The 15,942-nt window shown below is 39.9% G+C and overlaps 2 protein-coding genes across 2 annotated transcripts; one reads left to right on the top strand and one right to left on the bottom strand.

Moving 5' to 3' along the window:
- The first annotated feature begins 2,350 nt into the window (after positions 1-2,350).
- cldni (claudin i) lies at positions 2,351-3,200 on the top strand. The gene is made up of 2 exons (XM_063470837.1): positions 2,351-2,482; positions 2,697-3,200. Exons 1-2 carry the CDS (start codon positions 2,351-2,353, stop codon positions 3,198-3,200), a joined length of 636 nt encoding a protein of 211 aa, XP_063326907.1.
- A 646-nt stretch (positions 3,201-3,846) lies between these two features.
- On the bottom strand, positions 3,847-12,488 carry coro1a (coronin, actin binding protein, 1A). Its single transcript, XM_063470836.1, has 11 exons — positions 12,393-12,488; positions 11,077-11,280; positions 9,529-9,651; positions 9,311-9,440; positions 6,956-7,137; positions 6,404-6,523; positions 5,592-5,696; positions 5,353-5,498; positions 4,775-4,832; positions 4,461-4,676; positions 3,847-4,187 (listed from the first exon to the last, which is right to left on the bottom strand). Exons 2-11 carry the CDS (start codon positions 11,272-11,274, stop codon positions 4,095-4,097), a joined length of 1,371 nt encoding a protein of 456 aa, XP_063326906.1. The 5' UTR covers positions 11,275-11,280; positions 12,393-12,488; the 3' UTR covers positions 3,847-4,094.
- Between the last annotated feature and the right edge of the window lie 3,454 nt (positions 12,489-15,942).

The raw sequence follows: 15,942 nt of genomic DNA, 5'->3' as shown, positions 1-15,942 counted from the left end.
AAGTTAGAAGGTATAAAAAATGCAGGAAAAAATAACACAAATTTAAAATGCGCATAATATTGATGCACGTCAGGGGCATGTGATTTGGAAAATATTTATATTTTTAAGGTAAATCTTGCGTGGGCTTGTTAAATATGTCAAAATTATGGCACAAAAATGAAAAGAAAAGAAAATACAATAGAAATCAAGTGAAAACCTTCTTCAGAATAGCTCCATCACACAGACAGCTCTGAACTGGAGATAAGAGGGAAAACACGACAGTGGACACCAGCGAACATGTGAACAGATGATCCTTTTCCACAACTGGAGCACTGTGATGAGACTAGGCCAGGACAAGCCCCATGTTGGTATTCAAGGCATTTACTAATTAAAAAAGAACAAATAACAGTTTTTCCTTGTTCTGTTTTGTTTGTTTTCGATTCTCATTGATATAAAGTTCACAGCTGATGTTCAGTTTCTGTGAAAATACAGTAAAATTCAGCTGTGTAGGCAAAAACAAACAACAATAGAGGCCACATTCCTTTTTATTTCTTCATGTCCTCATGATCCATGAAACCCAGCTCATGGTCTTACGTAAATAAACCCATTCCATCTTGGTTTCCAAAACTGATCTCCGTACACTCGTCATCAGAGTTTCAACAGAGGTAGGTGCGTAAGTGAGAGGAGGGGGGATGCAGGTAAGGAAAGGTGGGTGGTAACTGTGTAGACTGGAATGCAGAGGGAAAAAAAAGAGGAGTCATTCAGATGACTCACTTTTCTATTTTAGGCAATTTGTAATGGCAACAACCAAAATATTTTAATTAGCATCAGCATCACTGTCATGACTACAATCCCACAAACCTCTGTATGTGCTTTCTGACTTCTGGTGCTGAGACATAATAATCTTTTTCCTAGTGGCTCTTTTTCCACTGATGCAAATTAGGTAAGTGCTCCTTGTCTCCACAGCAGCTTTCAGTGAGTACAGAGCATGCTACAGGGCATGTCCAGCCAGGTCTTGTGGTCCTTCCATCATCTATGTTCCCGTGTTTGTGCTCAGCCCCGCCCACACCTTCGCATTTCTCCATATATGTCCCATGTTGTCTGTACAAGACTTGTACAACAAGAAACAGCATCTTCCAGACAACACGCAGACAGGAAAACAAAAGAAGAATCTCCACTGAAATCTCACCTAATTTTTTTCCATTTTCAAAAAAGGTAGGAATCTATTTATCCACTTTTTATTCAAAAGGACCGCCCGAGCTCTGAAAGGAGACTGAAATCTGAAAAGGCTTGAGGATGAAAGGGTTGGAGGGTTGGTTGAGGATTAATTTGATAATTACTCAAATAAAATTATAAGAATCATAATAAAATAAATAATCTTTCATAATGGACATAAGAGGGGAAATTAAAAGTGCAAATAAATAAACAGCTGTGAGAGTAAAAAAGGTTGAAATAGTTTGAAAGGCCCGCTTTTCTTTTTGTTTTCTGTTTCTAAAGATTTCATGAGTCCCACCTGCAGTCACAATAAAACTCAGGTGGGACTCATGAAATAGGGACCCTTTTTCTCGCATTTATTTAAAGAATGCGAGAAAAAGGGTCCCTACTTATTTTATCTGATGGTAACGATTGTAACGCCCCCTTGATTTGAAGTGGATTAAAAAAATTCCTCCAATTTGTGCTCAAATATGTAACTTTAAATGTTACACTTTTCATGAAAACAAGGATATTTTGTTCCTCAGTTAATCTGTTCACTACAGGTCTGTCTTACTTCCAGCATTTATGACTCAAACTTTACCTTCTTTTGTATGACGATGACTCATATAATGGCCTTCAAACAATTAGGTAAGCAGAGATTTTCAGAGTATGAAGAGCTCCGCCCAGATGTGGCAGCTCAGCGTCTCCTGGGTGGAGATTCAGCGCTCCTGGACCAGTCAGGACATGAATTTGTTTTAAAAACATTGCCCCAAAGCCATGTTTTCTGTGAGGGCCTGTCAGAGTATTGTTTACCTACATGATTCCTCACCTACACGACCACAAAGGAAGGACCCACGGATCAACAGTAAGGCTAAAGCACCACATGTAATATTTTGAATCAGCGATGGAGACTTAAAACAACTCCACAGCTAACCAACAGAACGAGTGCTGCAAATCAGAAGTGGTGAATTAAATTTTTTTTAAATATATATTTATCATAGCAGATTAATAAAACAGACACAGCAAAAATATTGGAGAAACATTCAGCGGATGTTAGAAAAAGTTTTTTAAAGCCAAAGACAGAATGAGAACATCATTAAATAGACTGTAAAGTAACAATGAAAAGCTTTTAGTGATGCTCCATTATAATGCTTTACGCCATTTTGCCTTTTATAGAATGGGATCTGCTGTAGTTCAGATGGTATGTGTGGCCCTCGGGGTCGTGGGCCTGATTGGGATTGTTGTATGCTGTGCCGTCCCGCTCTGGAGAGTGTCGGCCTTCACAGGATCCAACATTGTGACAGCAGAGGTAATTAAACATATGTATGTAGTGTTGGATAAGCAATATTGGATTGTTTCTGTTTATTGAGCTTATTTTACCTGATGTTGAATAAGAATGTTTACAGTTCAATTTTTCATAAATGTTCTACGTGTATGAGATTTAATTATGTAGCACTCAGTTTGCCTCATGTCATGAAATGATGTCTATAATTGTATATTTCTTTCTCTCTGTATGTGAGTAGAGAAGTCAGGAGGGCCTGTGGACCACCTGTGTGGTGCAGAGTACTGGCCAGCAGCAGTGCAAGAACTTCGAATCCCTGCTAGATTTGGGCGCAGACCGGCAGGCTGCCAGAGCCCTGACCATCATCAGCGGCATGCTCTGCTGCCTCAGCCTGCTCGTTCTTTTCTGCGGAGCCGACTTTACCACCTGTGTGGAAAACGAAGACGTCAAGCCCAAGATCAGCCTGGTGGCCGGGGTGGGCATGCTGCTGGCTGGCATCCTGGTAATCATCCCTGTCAGCTGGTTTGCACACAATACCGTGAGGGACTTCTACACCCCCCTGTTGAGTTCTTCCCCAAGAATGGAGCTGGGAGCATGCATCTTTGTAGGCTGGGCTGCAGGTGTGCTGCTCATCATAGCTGGAGGTCTGCTCTGCTGCTTCAGCAGGCCCAAGCAAGGCAACTCAGGAGGAAAAGCCAAGTATTACAGCAACAGTGCCTCAGCCCCAAACAAAAACTATGTGTAGTGGCGTTTTAAAAGGAACTGGTGTTTGAGAGAAAGGAGGGAATGGTGATCTAGTCGGACTGGAAGTGATAAAATAGACAACACCGGTTGAATGTTTTTGGGAAAAAAACAAAAAAATGTAAATATTAAATTCTCACTGCACTTTGTACTTTCACATTCATAGAGCTGCTGGTGATGTAAAGCTATGAAAGTAAAGGCTGTAAAGTCCACATTAAATTTGCAAGATTTTTGTAAAGTTTAAAGTTTTGGCTTCAATTATAGCATAAAATATATTTAATTTGTTGAGCAATTAAATAATCAAAGGCCTTTTAGATGGTTTATATTTTACAGTTTGAATGTTTAATCAATGCTCTGCTTGTCTTTTTTTCCTTGATATTTTTATTATCTCTTTTTTAAAAGTCTAACCAAATGCACCTCAGTGAACCTCAGGAAACATCTGGTGTGCCTGTTTCTCTCTTGATATGTTCTCAAAGGTCCGCAGTATATTTTATAATCATGAGATGTTTGTTTGTACTCATTTTATTTTGTTTCACATTTGTAGTGAGTGAGTGAGTGAGTATAAATGATTAAAATTGGGTCAAAATAAAGTGCGTGTATGCATTTCATGTGTGTTTCCTTCAAAAGAAAGAAAAAAAGGGGTCAAAATGTACTTTGAAAATACAGAAAATTTTATTTCAAACTAAAAGCATATATTATGGTTCTTGTTTTCTCAAATTGATCACACAAACCAAATAGACAAATTCAAGCTTTACGCTAAAAAATAGTTTCATGACATCTACCATCTTAATCTCTCCCTTTGTCTCACTGTAATCAAAAGTTAACAAAAGTTTTCTCGCTGTAGTTTTTGCTCCACTGTTCTCGCGTGATTTCTGCTCTTCGTCGCTTTCTTGCTTGCTTAATGCTTGCTCTCCAGCTCTTTCACACGCTTGGTCAGCTCCTCTAGCGCTTCCTTCAAGTCCTTCACCTCCTTCCTCAAAGACTGAACCTCCTGAGGGACAGAGACACACTTGTGATTGGGTGGAGTCCAATGATGTCATAATTAAACGTCAAGCTTCCGTTGAAGCCAATATTGTAATTATTAACAGATTCCTCCCACCCAAAAAAGTCAAAAATAAATTTGCAACAGAGACACCAAAAGCAAAGTTTAAATACTCATAAATCAGTTATGAAATAAATTAAGGAAAGTCTAATTCTTAAAACTCATCCACTTATTATCTACAGCTAAAACAGAAGCAAAACATTGTGTATCTAAAAGACTCACCCCGCTGTTGTCATGCTGATTCCCTGCAGATGCAGTGGTGGTCTTCAGGAGACTCTTGTGAACTTTGAACTCCTTAGCTTTAGTCGTAGCTACAAACCCGTCCTTCAGGGATATCAGATTAGGCGGGGCATCTTTTCCCTCAAACCACTCATCAGCTTCGACCGAGGGCTCGGGCCCGACGGTGTCTGGGTACAGATCTTCCTGGAACAGGTCCGACTGCACAGGCAGAGACAAAAAAAGAGAGTCAGAGTTCAAATTCCGCACAGATTTTCTTGAACCATGAACCTAAAACCTAGGATTTGCTAAAACCTTACCTTGCGTGGCACGGTCATGACTATAGGCTCACACTTCCTCTCGTGCAGCTTGTAGAATCTGAAATTAAAATTGTTTGTTCGTATTTTAGGTTGTTGTGTCAGATTAGGTTGAAATAATACGCTTCAATTTGGAGGAAGAAGAAAGATTTTGCCCTCAAAATGTTAAAGAGCTGAACAGTAAGCTAGAAGCTCATCTAACAGTGCTTTTAGTATCAAGCTGATGTTGTGGGTACCATCCCATTCTGCATTAAGAGAATGAGAAAGCAGAAAAGATGGATGCAGACACTGTGAAGTCACCATTTGCTTTGGAAAGTGTTATGAGTGCTTAAGCTTTCGCCACCTTTGTGTTTTGAAAGCAGATGTGAGGCATGGATTCACTGACTGTGAAACCACATGGTCACTGAATAATGATCCAGCACAGCCTGGATAATCCTGTGAGGCCTATAATGATCTCATAATCTTCATGTTTTCTTCACTATGACCCCAAACTAGCGACTGAGCCCATAAAGTCTTCACAAAGGTGTTAAAGAGGTCACCTTGCTGCTTGCATAGCTAAAACCACTGAGATATGCCATTACCTGGCGATTTCACATTTGTTGACCTCCAGGCCCCTCTTGGGCATGTACCCCATCCCCTTCTGGCTCTCCTTGCTGCTGTACATGGACAGGTAGTGGACATAAGGAGCTTCATCTGTCACCTCGAAGTAACGGATGCTGCTGTCTCCCTGTGAAGATGACAGGATCAACAAGAGGGCTGACTGAGTCTGTGTGGGTGGTAGTGATGCAGAAAGGCTGTTGTTTCATAATCTAAATCTAACCTTGCCACAGAGGTAGACGACGCCAGTGTCTGGGTCAAAGAATGGCAGGAGGACGCCACTGCTGGTGTCCAGCTCCTGCAGGGTCAGTGCCTCTCCAAAGTTTTTCTGTTAAAAGAGAATCAGATAGAGAAATATTTAGCAATTAATCACATGTACTCAAGCATCACATGTACCCAGCAGACTGCAGGTAAGCTGAGGATTTAATTGAGGCTAATATTTCAGCACAGACACTTAATACTGTAATCTGGCTGTTGTGAAACAGTGGTGTTGTAAATGCGAAGAGACGCTCCCTAAAGGCAAACAGCTAAAGTTTGGAATCCACCATAAAGCTTCAGCTGTAAAGATTTTCGCACTATAAAAGGGTTTTTACTTATTGTGTAACAGGTCAAAATGATTCACGAGTACAATTCAGCACAGCAGGCTGCTCTTACAATCATCTGCTGAAGGAGGAAAGCTGACGCTGGAGGCGTTTTGTGCTCAGCAACTCAGCTTTTTAAATAAAAGGTAAGAAAAGAGTCTCAATATTAAAGTCGGAGCACATGTCGTTTTATAAAATCTGTTTGAGGATAAGCCCAGAGTCTTATCTGAGAGAAAGGTTTGAACTCTGAATTTAGGAATACAAGTCCCAAAGAAGTGCTACATTTTATTATTTTTTTTAATTTTCAAACATTAACGAATACACATTTCATGTCGCAGAGATCTCAAACCACATGCTCAGAGGAATTTAAGACATGACTAAGGATTATGAATCATAAAGTTCAGTAAGCAAGATGCTTTGTCTGAGACTGACTCTGCCAGTTGTTGACACTCACCGGATCCCACAGCGCCACCTGCCTCTCACTCATGCGACTGAAGCCGGTACTGAGGATCTTCCCGTCGGACACAAACACCGCCCTGACAGGCCTGGAGCCCTCATGAGGCTTCTCTTTCTCCTGCAGGCGAGAGGTGGCGCAGAGTAGCAAAATGGAAGAAAATTGCAAATTATATGAAGAAAGAAAAACTTTTCAATATTAAAATAAAAGTGCAATATTAAATAATTTTTTTATTTCTCTTTTTCCATCATCATTATCAACAAATCAGCTGAAAAACTCTATATTTGGTGGTTTCCTGGTTTAGTCATACAGCAAAAGGCCAAACCAAAAAATTAATTTAAAAAAGCAATTTCATCTTTTTTATGAGCATTTAATAGAATTCCCTGTAGATTCATCAGTAATGATAAAAATAACTGGTGCAGCTCTGCTGAGTGTGGCCAGTGTTACTCAAGATCTTTGTGAGGAAACGTGAGTTTTAAAGACTTCCTCTGTGACACTGAAGTGATGCTGGTGACAGAGCGAGATAGCGAAGGCCGATCAGAGGAAACCTACAAAGAGGACGGTGCCCTTGCGCGGGTCCAGCACCCTCAGGGTCTTGTCCTTGCAGGAGGTGAGAATCCTGGAGCCGTCCCTGTTCCAGCAGGCGCTGTAGATGAGGTCAGTGTGCACGCTGTCGATCCTCACCACCGCGTCGCCACGAGCCACGTTCCACAGGATCAACACGTTATCACAGCCTTCATGGACACAATGGTGACATCAATGAAAAAAAAGCTTAAAGAGTCTCATTAAAGGCTCATGAATTAAATTTAAGTGATTGATACAGAGTTTCTCTTTTCTTTTTTAAAAAACAGGCATCATGTGCAATTCAGCCTGATTTAGATTTTCACTTTTAAACAGTCAAGAGCTTCAAAGTTTCACGTTTGCAGTGAAGAGGAACATGCAGAAAACAGAAGTTCACAAATGAAGTGCACACGCTGTTTTACACCAAATAAAGCCTCTGGATTACACTATGATACCAGAGCACCATATAAAGATCTGAGACACGTCTAAGCTTCGCGTGGCCAAATATTTGCATGTGCACTTGTGAAATTTTTGATTGCAAAAAATGTTTCTGATGATCTACCTCTCATATAACTTTTCATAGTTTTTCTTTAAAGGAACTGACTCATTGTTGCAGCAGTGACACACATTGATTCAACTTTCTTTTCTTTCAAACAGACACATGGAAGAAACAAAAGATGGAAAATACTGTGAATGTGTAATTCACTGTACTGTTTCATCTATAGTTGGTTGTTAAGGTGTTCTTTAAATGTTAATATCTGTTAGTGAAAGAGGAGAACTTGCTTTTGTAAGAGCTAACAGGCAAAAATTGTCTTAATAAATGTACTTTTGTTCATAAAGTTTCTATTGTTAACTCTTTTTGCACAGAAATAGTTATATATTTTCAAATATCTAACACTGATAAGGGGAACAGTACCTAAGGGGAACCTAATTAGCCAGCTATGTAATAGATACACCAGCTTGGTTACCAGAAGGTAAAAAAGCTGGAGTAACAATAAATAAGTTTGAACTATATTGGCAGCAGTGGAAACACTGGAGCAAAATTAATTGACTTTTCTGTTCTGATTAGATGCCCACAATGACCACAAATCATTTCCTCTGAAGCAATGTTACAGTTTGAATGTTTAATGTTTTTAATGTTTAGTTGACTAAAATAATAATTAAAAAAAATTAGAAAATAAAACTAAATGAAACTATTTTGAGAACTTTGAAAAGTTACTAAAATAAGGCTTAAAAACTAGCAAATATCCTTTTATTACCTTTTAGTTTGGTAAAAAAAAAAAAAAAATCATATATATTGAGACTTTGGATGTCTTTAGATGGTGAGTCAACTGCATTCAAAGTTTTGTGTCTTCGCTGTAAAACCTAAATCTTTTCCTAAATCTTGCCTCTGACATATCCTGCCCATACAATAATGACTTAAAAGACTCAAACTATCACTAAAACTGATAAAAGGTAAACTAAAACTAGACATTTTTAAACAAAAAAACTTGAACTGAAACATTAAAAATCTGCTCTAGAAATTTACTGAAACTAAACTGAATTAAAAACAAAAAAGTCAAAATGAAATCAAATAAAAAACTAAATAGAAAATGCAAAAACTATAGTTGGACCTATGATACGTGCTTACTTAGCAAATTTATTAGACCACCACCCAATAATAAAGTGAAATATGCTGGAAATGTTATTGCATCTTAAATTACAGATTATGAAAATATTTCAAGAATATTCTGAATGATGTCCACTCGGTGAAGATGTGCACTGTGCACCTCTTGTGCCGCACCCTGCTGGGCAAAATAAGACCTTAAGTTTGTAATGATGGCATGAGATTATTTCTAAAGACACCTGAATGTTTGAGCAGGAGTCGAAACTTTTAAAGAAATTCCCAAGTCTAAACTTATTTTCAGACTTAACACCTGTTAAAATTAAATCACTGGGTTCTTTTTAAGGATAAGATTTAGAACCACACGCTGCCAATCCCAGCTGTCTCTAGGACAAGGATCTATATTCTCCTTTTTCCTGTGCTTTTTCTTTATTTTTTGTGATTTGTTTTTAACCTGGAACGCTGAGTCTGTAATTAAGATGAAAGACTAATAAAGTGTGACTTCAGCGTCTGACAGACTGAAGGTTCAGAGAGTTCGTGTAAAATCGTGAGCGGAAATGTCATGGTGCTGCTGATCAGAGTTCAGAGCGTGGAGCGAAGAAGGGTGGGGGCTTGAGAACTTCCTGTTAAGCAGAGGTGTGAGTCTCATTCAACAAAACATCTGCGATATGTTACGATCATCCCTGTCTGCTTCCTCATTACACATGATATGCTTCTGTGTTTTTAGTATCAGCGAATAATACCTGCACTCATTAGCACATTATGGGCAGTGGGGTGCCAGCTCAGGATGCCAACACGTTTGGAGTGACCTTCCAGCTTGACAACGGGATCTGTGAGCGGTGAGGTGAGCCCGCCTTCCGGGATCTCCCAAATCTATTCACCGAGAAAGACTTTTAAACATCTAGTTTTTGAAATCACAAACAGCATTAGGAATATTCCGTGTCAGACTTTATTGCCTTACCATGACACTGCAGTCCTCAGAGCCACTGGCAATGATGTTGTCATTATGAGGACAGAACTCAATGTCCAGGACCGGACCCGTGTGGCCACATACAGTGGGGTAGGACATGTCGATACGTCCTGTCTGCAGAGGCAAGCATCAGGATAGGAGGACATTGCTATGACTCATGCACGCAGTGCAGAAAACACTGCAGCTATAAAACGTAAAGAACAAAAAGCTAATGCAAGAAACAAAAAGACAAAACTAGATGAGGAGAAGTTAATCAGCTGACACCAATTACACAGCTTTGCCTTCAATTAGTGCTCATTTCTAGTAAGTGGGTTAAAAATTAGATCAGGGCCAAGAAGAGGAAACCCAGTCATGAAGCAGTCTGGGAAAAATGACAATTACCCATCATTTTTATTTTTATATACTGCATTATAAGTCAGTCACATTTAGCTTCATGTAGTTGCATTCATTCTGGTAAAACCTTAAAAAAAACACTGGGCCCTAAAGCAGGATGACACAACCATGCCAGCATCATGCTCAAAACAGGATGAGTTTTTTTCCACTACAGCGCAGCTCTTCAATTTTATGCCCACTGGTCCCTGCACTTATTTTTGTCCTTTGAGAATCGCATGCTAGATGCGAGATAAGACCATGAATAATGTGATTTCTGCAGGCTTCACCAAGGTAAATTTAAGATTGTTTAAAATCACCTTTTTAATACCACAAAGTGGGACAATATAATTGTCAGGTAAAATAAGGCCAAGACATTTAGATTCTTGTCACTTTCTCTGTCATTTCTAATGATATAATTAGTTGCATGAGATGGTAATTACCTAGTTTATGCTAAGAGATAGTGATCTCTCTACAGTTAACTGCAGCAGCAAGAAGCAGTGACATTATTCGGTGATTTTGTCTGATAAACCTGAGCAAAACTCCACGAAAAAAGATTAGACGTCTTTCTGAAGTACAGTCTTCACACCACAATCACATAAAAAACACCTAACCTCACTGTAAGCATTTTCAGTGCCTGCACAGAACGAACTTCCCAAGCCCGAGGGAACACAAAGGTGATCAGGACAGACACTTCACTGAGTTCACAGCCTCTGACAAATTCAGCTGGCCATTAACTCAGCCACAAGGTTTGCAATTTTGCACTTTTTCGGGCACATAAAATGCAATAAATGAGCTGCAAGGCCTAACCTAACGCCCTCTATAAGTGACTGCACAATAACTGGGTTGAGGCCACATCCTGTCCTCCTACACTGAGCTGACAACAAACTCCTAATATGGTGAAAACTTCTCAACAGCAGAGCAAGTGACGTGTAGACAGACTCAAAGACAGCATCAAACTTCCTTATTTAGCTGAATGTGTGATGGTGACTGGCAGCATTCAAATTTTAAAGTGCAAGAATGCTCCTAAAACAACATTTAATCCCTAACCTGCATCTGTAATAGTTAACACACCTAAACATGGTATTAAGAGAAGTATATAAAACAGTATAGAGCCAAACGGTGGGTTTATTTGTGTTCTTTTGTTTCCTGGTGATTCCTGTGACCCACCTTGCTCAGCGGAAGCACCATGAAGGCTCCCCCACCGCTGGCGTCTACAATCATGGCCACAAACTTGGGGTTAACAGAGCAGAAATTGCTGTCCCAGGTCATCTGGGAGATTCGGATGTCATCGTAGCATTGGTCGGCTTTCACAGCCTGGCCAAAGACGTGACGGAACTTGCTGGTCCTCACAACCTTTCTGGACATGGTGAACTGAGAAAGAATGAAAAAAAAGGGTGGAAAGAGGAGAAAATTAATGTGCAAGAAGTGCAAGAAGTCTGTAGCAGAGTTGAGAGAGATTTATTTTATGGGTCATCATAAATCATATTGTTTGTTGGTGCTTTTTGATTTCATGCGGAAATAATCTGACAGACACAAAGCTGATGAAACCGTTGAAAGACTTAACAGAGGAAAGCTAAAAAAGGAAGAAGCAAAAGCTTTCACAACTGCTTCCTCTGTGACTGGTACTCTGGCACTCTATCTCCTTCTCTTTTTAATATTTGTGTCTGAAATACACAAATATTAAAAAGCAAGCAAATGTACAAAAAAACAGCAGAAAGGAAACAAAAAAGTAGGCCTTTTATCATCTAAAGCACATGCAGTGTCCTTAAAAAAGGTACAGAAGCTGCCCGAGCGGCAGTTACACCACATCCTACAAAGAGAGTAACAAAACCACAAACCTTTCTTTTCCTCAGTTCATACAGTCATGCTGTTATTTAATTCCCCGCATGTAGGCATGCTTTAAATGACATATTTGACGAAGTAAGCTGAAACAGATCCGGTAAATGCAAGTGTCTGCGTGCGCAATGAGATCAGAACTTCAATCAAAAGCAGCTGCAAAATATACGAACTTTGCATCACGCAGGAACAGATGAAAAGCACTAAATAAGTCTTTCTTTACCTCCATTTGTAGAGTTTACTTCCTGAAATCTGCAGCCGCGCCTAAGCTCAGATTCGGTAGCTTATGACAGTTTTGCTGCATGTGCATCACAAGACCTCTCGGGCTGCTCTGCAGCTAATTTAATAATCCTTTACAGAGTGAGCCATAATTTTATCAGGACTCTAAATGCATGTCAGTAATCTGTCTCGACCACTATCTCTCTGTGTTGTGATGGAAAACATTGACCAGTACAAAGTAGGAAACAATTCACTGCCTTGAAACAGGAGAAACTCAGGCCATGTGGAAGATGAGAAACAAAAATGTGTCACTGAAATTAATGACATACGGTTAGCTTCAGCTATTTCCTTCTTTAACCAATGCACCGATTACAGGTAAGATGATATCTTCAAGAGGTTGAGATTGCAGAGAGATGATGCGGGCCTACCTGGGAGTCGTGTGGGGGTGATTCAGCTCAAGGAGTTTTGGCAGTGCACCAAACGCCCTGCCACCAGAATGAGAACACAAGAGGAGACTGTAGGTTAAAGTACATGACAAATGACAGGGAGGAAGTGAGAGTTTCAAACGAAGGTGGAAGTAGGAGGTGTCGGCTGTGACATGTGCCGTCTGCAACAAGCTGCAGAAACCAAAGTGAAACACAGGGCACTATATGAGATCTTTTGTAGGATTGAATCATGATAAAAGCGTCTAGCGGTGCAATGCAGAGTTCAATCCACACTTACCAACAACGGCAAACAGATGCAGGCCATTGCTGCTTAGAAGTCACCTGGTTATCAGAACCACTTCACGTCCAACAACACAGATAAATGCAGTGTGTCTGACAGAGTTTAAGTTAGTGTGAAAAAGACTCAATAATTTCTTCAGTGACGGATGTCAGTCCATGTCTTTTCTTTTTGACTCATGATTTCTGCAGATATTAAGAGTTAAATACTCTATAGGAGGCTTCTCATCTGCTGCTATTCTTTTATTAGATTTATATAAGGCATCAGACAATTCATAAGACAGACAAATAATCTTAAATTTATATGTGTGGGAGAAAGAGCAAAGATGAAAAAAACAGGTTTTTAAGGCCTAATTTTCAGTTTTTAAGCAGTTTCTCAGGCCCAATTGGGGACACCTGCAGTTTGTACATGCTGATGATTTCAAATGAAATGAAAGTTATTTAGATCATGTTTCAAATAACCTGTCAGGGTCTGAAGACTTCCATGTGTTTCAGCTTCAGAGACTGGCTTCTTAAAGGACCCTGAATTTCAGGTAACCCCTAATCTAACCCACTTTATTTACATATCACATTTACAGCAACCTGTTCTCACACCAAACCTAATTAGACTTAAACTGGCAATCAGCTGTTTTTGCACATGATGTCACTTTATTAGTCATGATTACTCAGCCTGTGGAAAGGCTTACACTTACATTATGGGAAATGAGGGATGCTGTAATTTAATAGTTTAACCATTGCAAGAGGTTAGCAAAGAAAGTAGACAGGAGTGCTTGGAGGCTAGGTGTACTTGAAACTGAGGGGTGGCAAAGAAAAAGGCTTGGTGAGTTGTATCTGAGGCTGGACACTCAGCAAGGAGAAAATGACTTGTATTGATTGGCTAGGCAGAGAGATCGAGCTGGAAAAGATGTGCAGGGTGATTAAGGAAAGAGATGAAAATGTACTTATAAGTGAAGAGAGAGTTGAGAAGGTGGAAGGAGTATTTTTGAGGAACTGAGTGAAGAAAATGGGAGAGAGGAGGACAGATGGAGGTCAGTTAGTGAATTGGGAAGTGCAGGAGATTAGAAAAGAGGAAGTCAGAGCAGCCATGAAGAAGATGAAGAGTGGAAAGGTGGTTGGTAAAGATGATATACCTGTGGAGATATCTGGGAGAGAGGGAAGTGGACTTGATAGATTGGCAGATCTTTTACCAAAGCCTTGGAGAGTGAGAGGATGTCTGAGGAAGGGAGGGAAAGTGTACTGGTCCTAAAGGGCACTATCGGGAGTTCTTTTGCTCTGAAGAGAGTTGATGGAGAAGTACGGAGAAGGTCAAAAGGAGTGTCAGTGCATCTTTGTGGCATATGTTAAGGTGCTAAGAGAAGAACTGTGTTGCTGAATGAGGAAGTCACGAATGACAGAGAAGTATGTGTGGTGCAGGACAGAATTCAAAGTCTGAGTGGGACTGCTCTGAGCCCCTTCTTCTTTGCAGTGGTGATGGAGAGGCTACCAGATGAGGTCTGCATGATTTATGATGTTTTTAGAGCACATTCTGATCTGTAGCAAAAGTAGGGAGCAGTCACAAAGGGAGCCTGGAAAGGTGGAGGTATGCTCTGGAGTGAAGAGCAATGAAAGTCAGTAGAGGCAAGGCAGAGATGAGAACGAGACAGGTGCAAAAAGGGAAGATGCATAGGCTGAGCGGTTTGTAGGGGCAAGGCTGAGATTGTTCTGACATGCGCAGAGGAGGTTAGTGGATGGTGAACATGGAGCTGCCGAGCTGGAGGAAAAGAGGAAGACCACAGAGAAGATTCATAGATCTTGTGAAGGAGGACGCACAGAGGGTTGGTGTGACAGAGGTGATTGCTAGAGACAAGGTGAGATGGAGGCACATGATCCCCTGTGGTGACTGCTAAAAGAAGCAGCCAAAGGAGAATCATCTGAATGCATGGGCCTCTAGGTGTGCTCTTTGAAACCTCTTTTAAATCCTTCAACTATAAGGAAGTGCAATACTCAAACAGCAGGGAGAACCTTTCAACTCCTAAAATTCTAAACTTTTATTCTATAAGTTTTATTATAAAAGCAAACTCAGTCTAATCCTTGAGCAGCAGAGCTAAAGCACTTCCTGTTTTTTTTTCATTTTGACAGAAAACCTCATGCACACATGTTTTTACACTTGTCCTCACAAGTGTAAAAACATGTGTGCAAATGAGACTCAAATATCATTTGGTTTAATGCAGCAGAACTAGGACAACTGTTATTTCCTTACCAGGGCAAGCCTATGTCACATTGGACTATAGTACTTTTTTTTTCTGGGAAAGCCTTGCATACTTCAGCAAGACAATGCAAAACCACATACCACATTTATTACAGCAGCATGGGTTTATAGTAGAAGTGGTTAGTTTGCAGTCCAGACCTTTGACCAACGGAAAACATTAAGTGTTATGAAACTAAAAATACAACAAAGGAGACCCAGGACTGTTAAGCAGCTACAACTCAGACAAGAACGGGGCAACATTCCTCCCTCAAAAGTTCAACCTCTGGTCTCCTCCTCAGTTCCCAGAGGTTACAGAGTGTTGTTTAAAGAAGAGAAGATGCTACACAGTGGCAAAAATGGCCCTGTACAAGCTGTTTCTGAGATATATTGCTGCAATCAAATTCAACATAAACTGATTTATTTCTGAAAATGTATTTCCTCTTGCAAATACCAAAGTCCCCCAAAAAGAATTGATAAAAATAAATAAATAAAATATAAAATAAGCTTTAATTTCAATGCATAGAATCACCAGTCAAATATAGTAAGGCCAGACTTATAGCATTTACCAACTTTGGCCCCAATAAAGATTTTAAAACATTTTCTTTATTAGGGCCACATAAAGAAAAGTGTCCATTTTGAGATTTAAACTGAAATTTCAAGATTAAACTCAAAATAGTATTTTGAGAAAAAAGTCAAAACATGGAGATTACAGTTGTCATTTCAAGCCAAACAACTGCCATGGCTCCTATACTCTCTAGAAAATCTGTAGATGAGTTAGTGAAACATCTGGACCAGCTGTGATTCAGCATACATTCGCTGTATTGTGCGAGAGCGTAACCATTCGTAATCCTGTCACTGCCAGCCTTTTGTACAAATCTGCCCAACTCTTCTACTTTTGTGTGTTTTTTCCTTCTAACCAGACACAGCTTTATGCACCGTCTTTTCAACATCCTTATACTTATCGCCACACTGTGTTTATGTTCTAAAAGAGAAACTGATTCTGACATGGCTGAATTCATGTGGTTTGTT

Source organism: Pelmatolapia mariae, linkage group LG4 (genome assembly GCF_036321145.2).
Source record: "Pelmatolapia mariae isolate MD_Pm_ZW linkage group LG4, Pm_UMD_F_2, whole genome shotgun sequence".
Lineage (NCBI taxonomy): Eukaryota > Metazoa > Chordata > Actinopteri > Cichliformes > Cichlidae > Pelmatolapia > Pelmatolapia mariae.
Note: the sequence above shows the minus strand (reverse complement) of the source record. Positions and strands in the feature narration are given on the sequence as shown.

Coding starts and splice junctions, on each gene's coding strand:
- cldni (XM_063470837.1), top strand. CDS start 2,351: ATGGGATCTGCTGTAGTTCAGATGGTATGTGTGGCCCTCGGGGTCGTG. Junction 2,483..2,696: donor CCAACATTGTGACAGCAGAG/GTAATTAAACAT, acceptor GTATGTGAGTAG/AGAAGTCAGGAGGGCCTGTG.
- coro1a (XM_063470836.1), bottom strand. CDS start 11,274: ATGTCCAGAAAGGTTGTGAGGACCAGCAAGTTCCGTCACGTCTTTGGC. Junction 9,441..9,528: donor CTGAGGACTGCAGTGTCATG/GTAAGGCAATAA, acceptor CTCGGTGAATAG/ATTTGGGAGATCCCGGAAGG. Junction 5,499..5,591: donor TCGTCTACCTCTGTGGCAAG/GTTAGATTTAGA, acceptor TCATCTTCACAG/GGAGACAGCAGCATCCGTTA.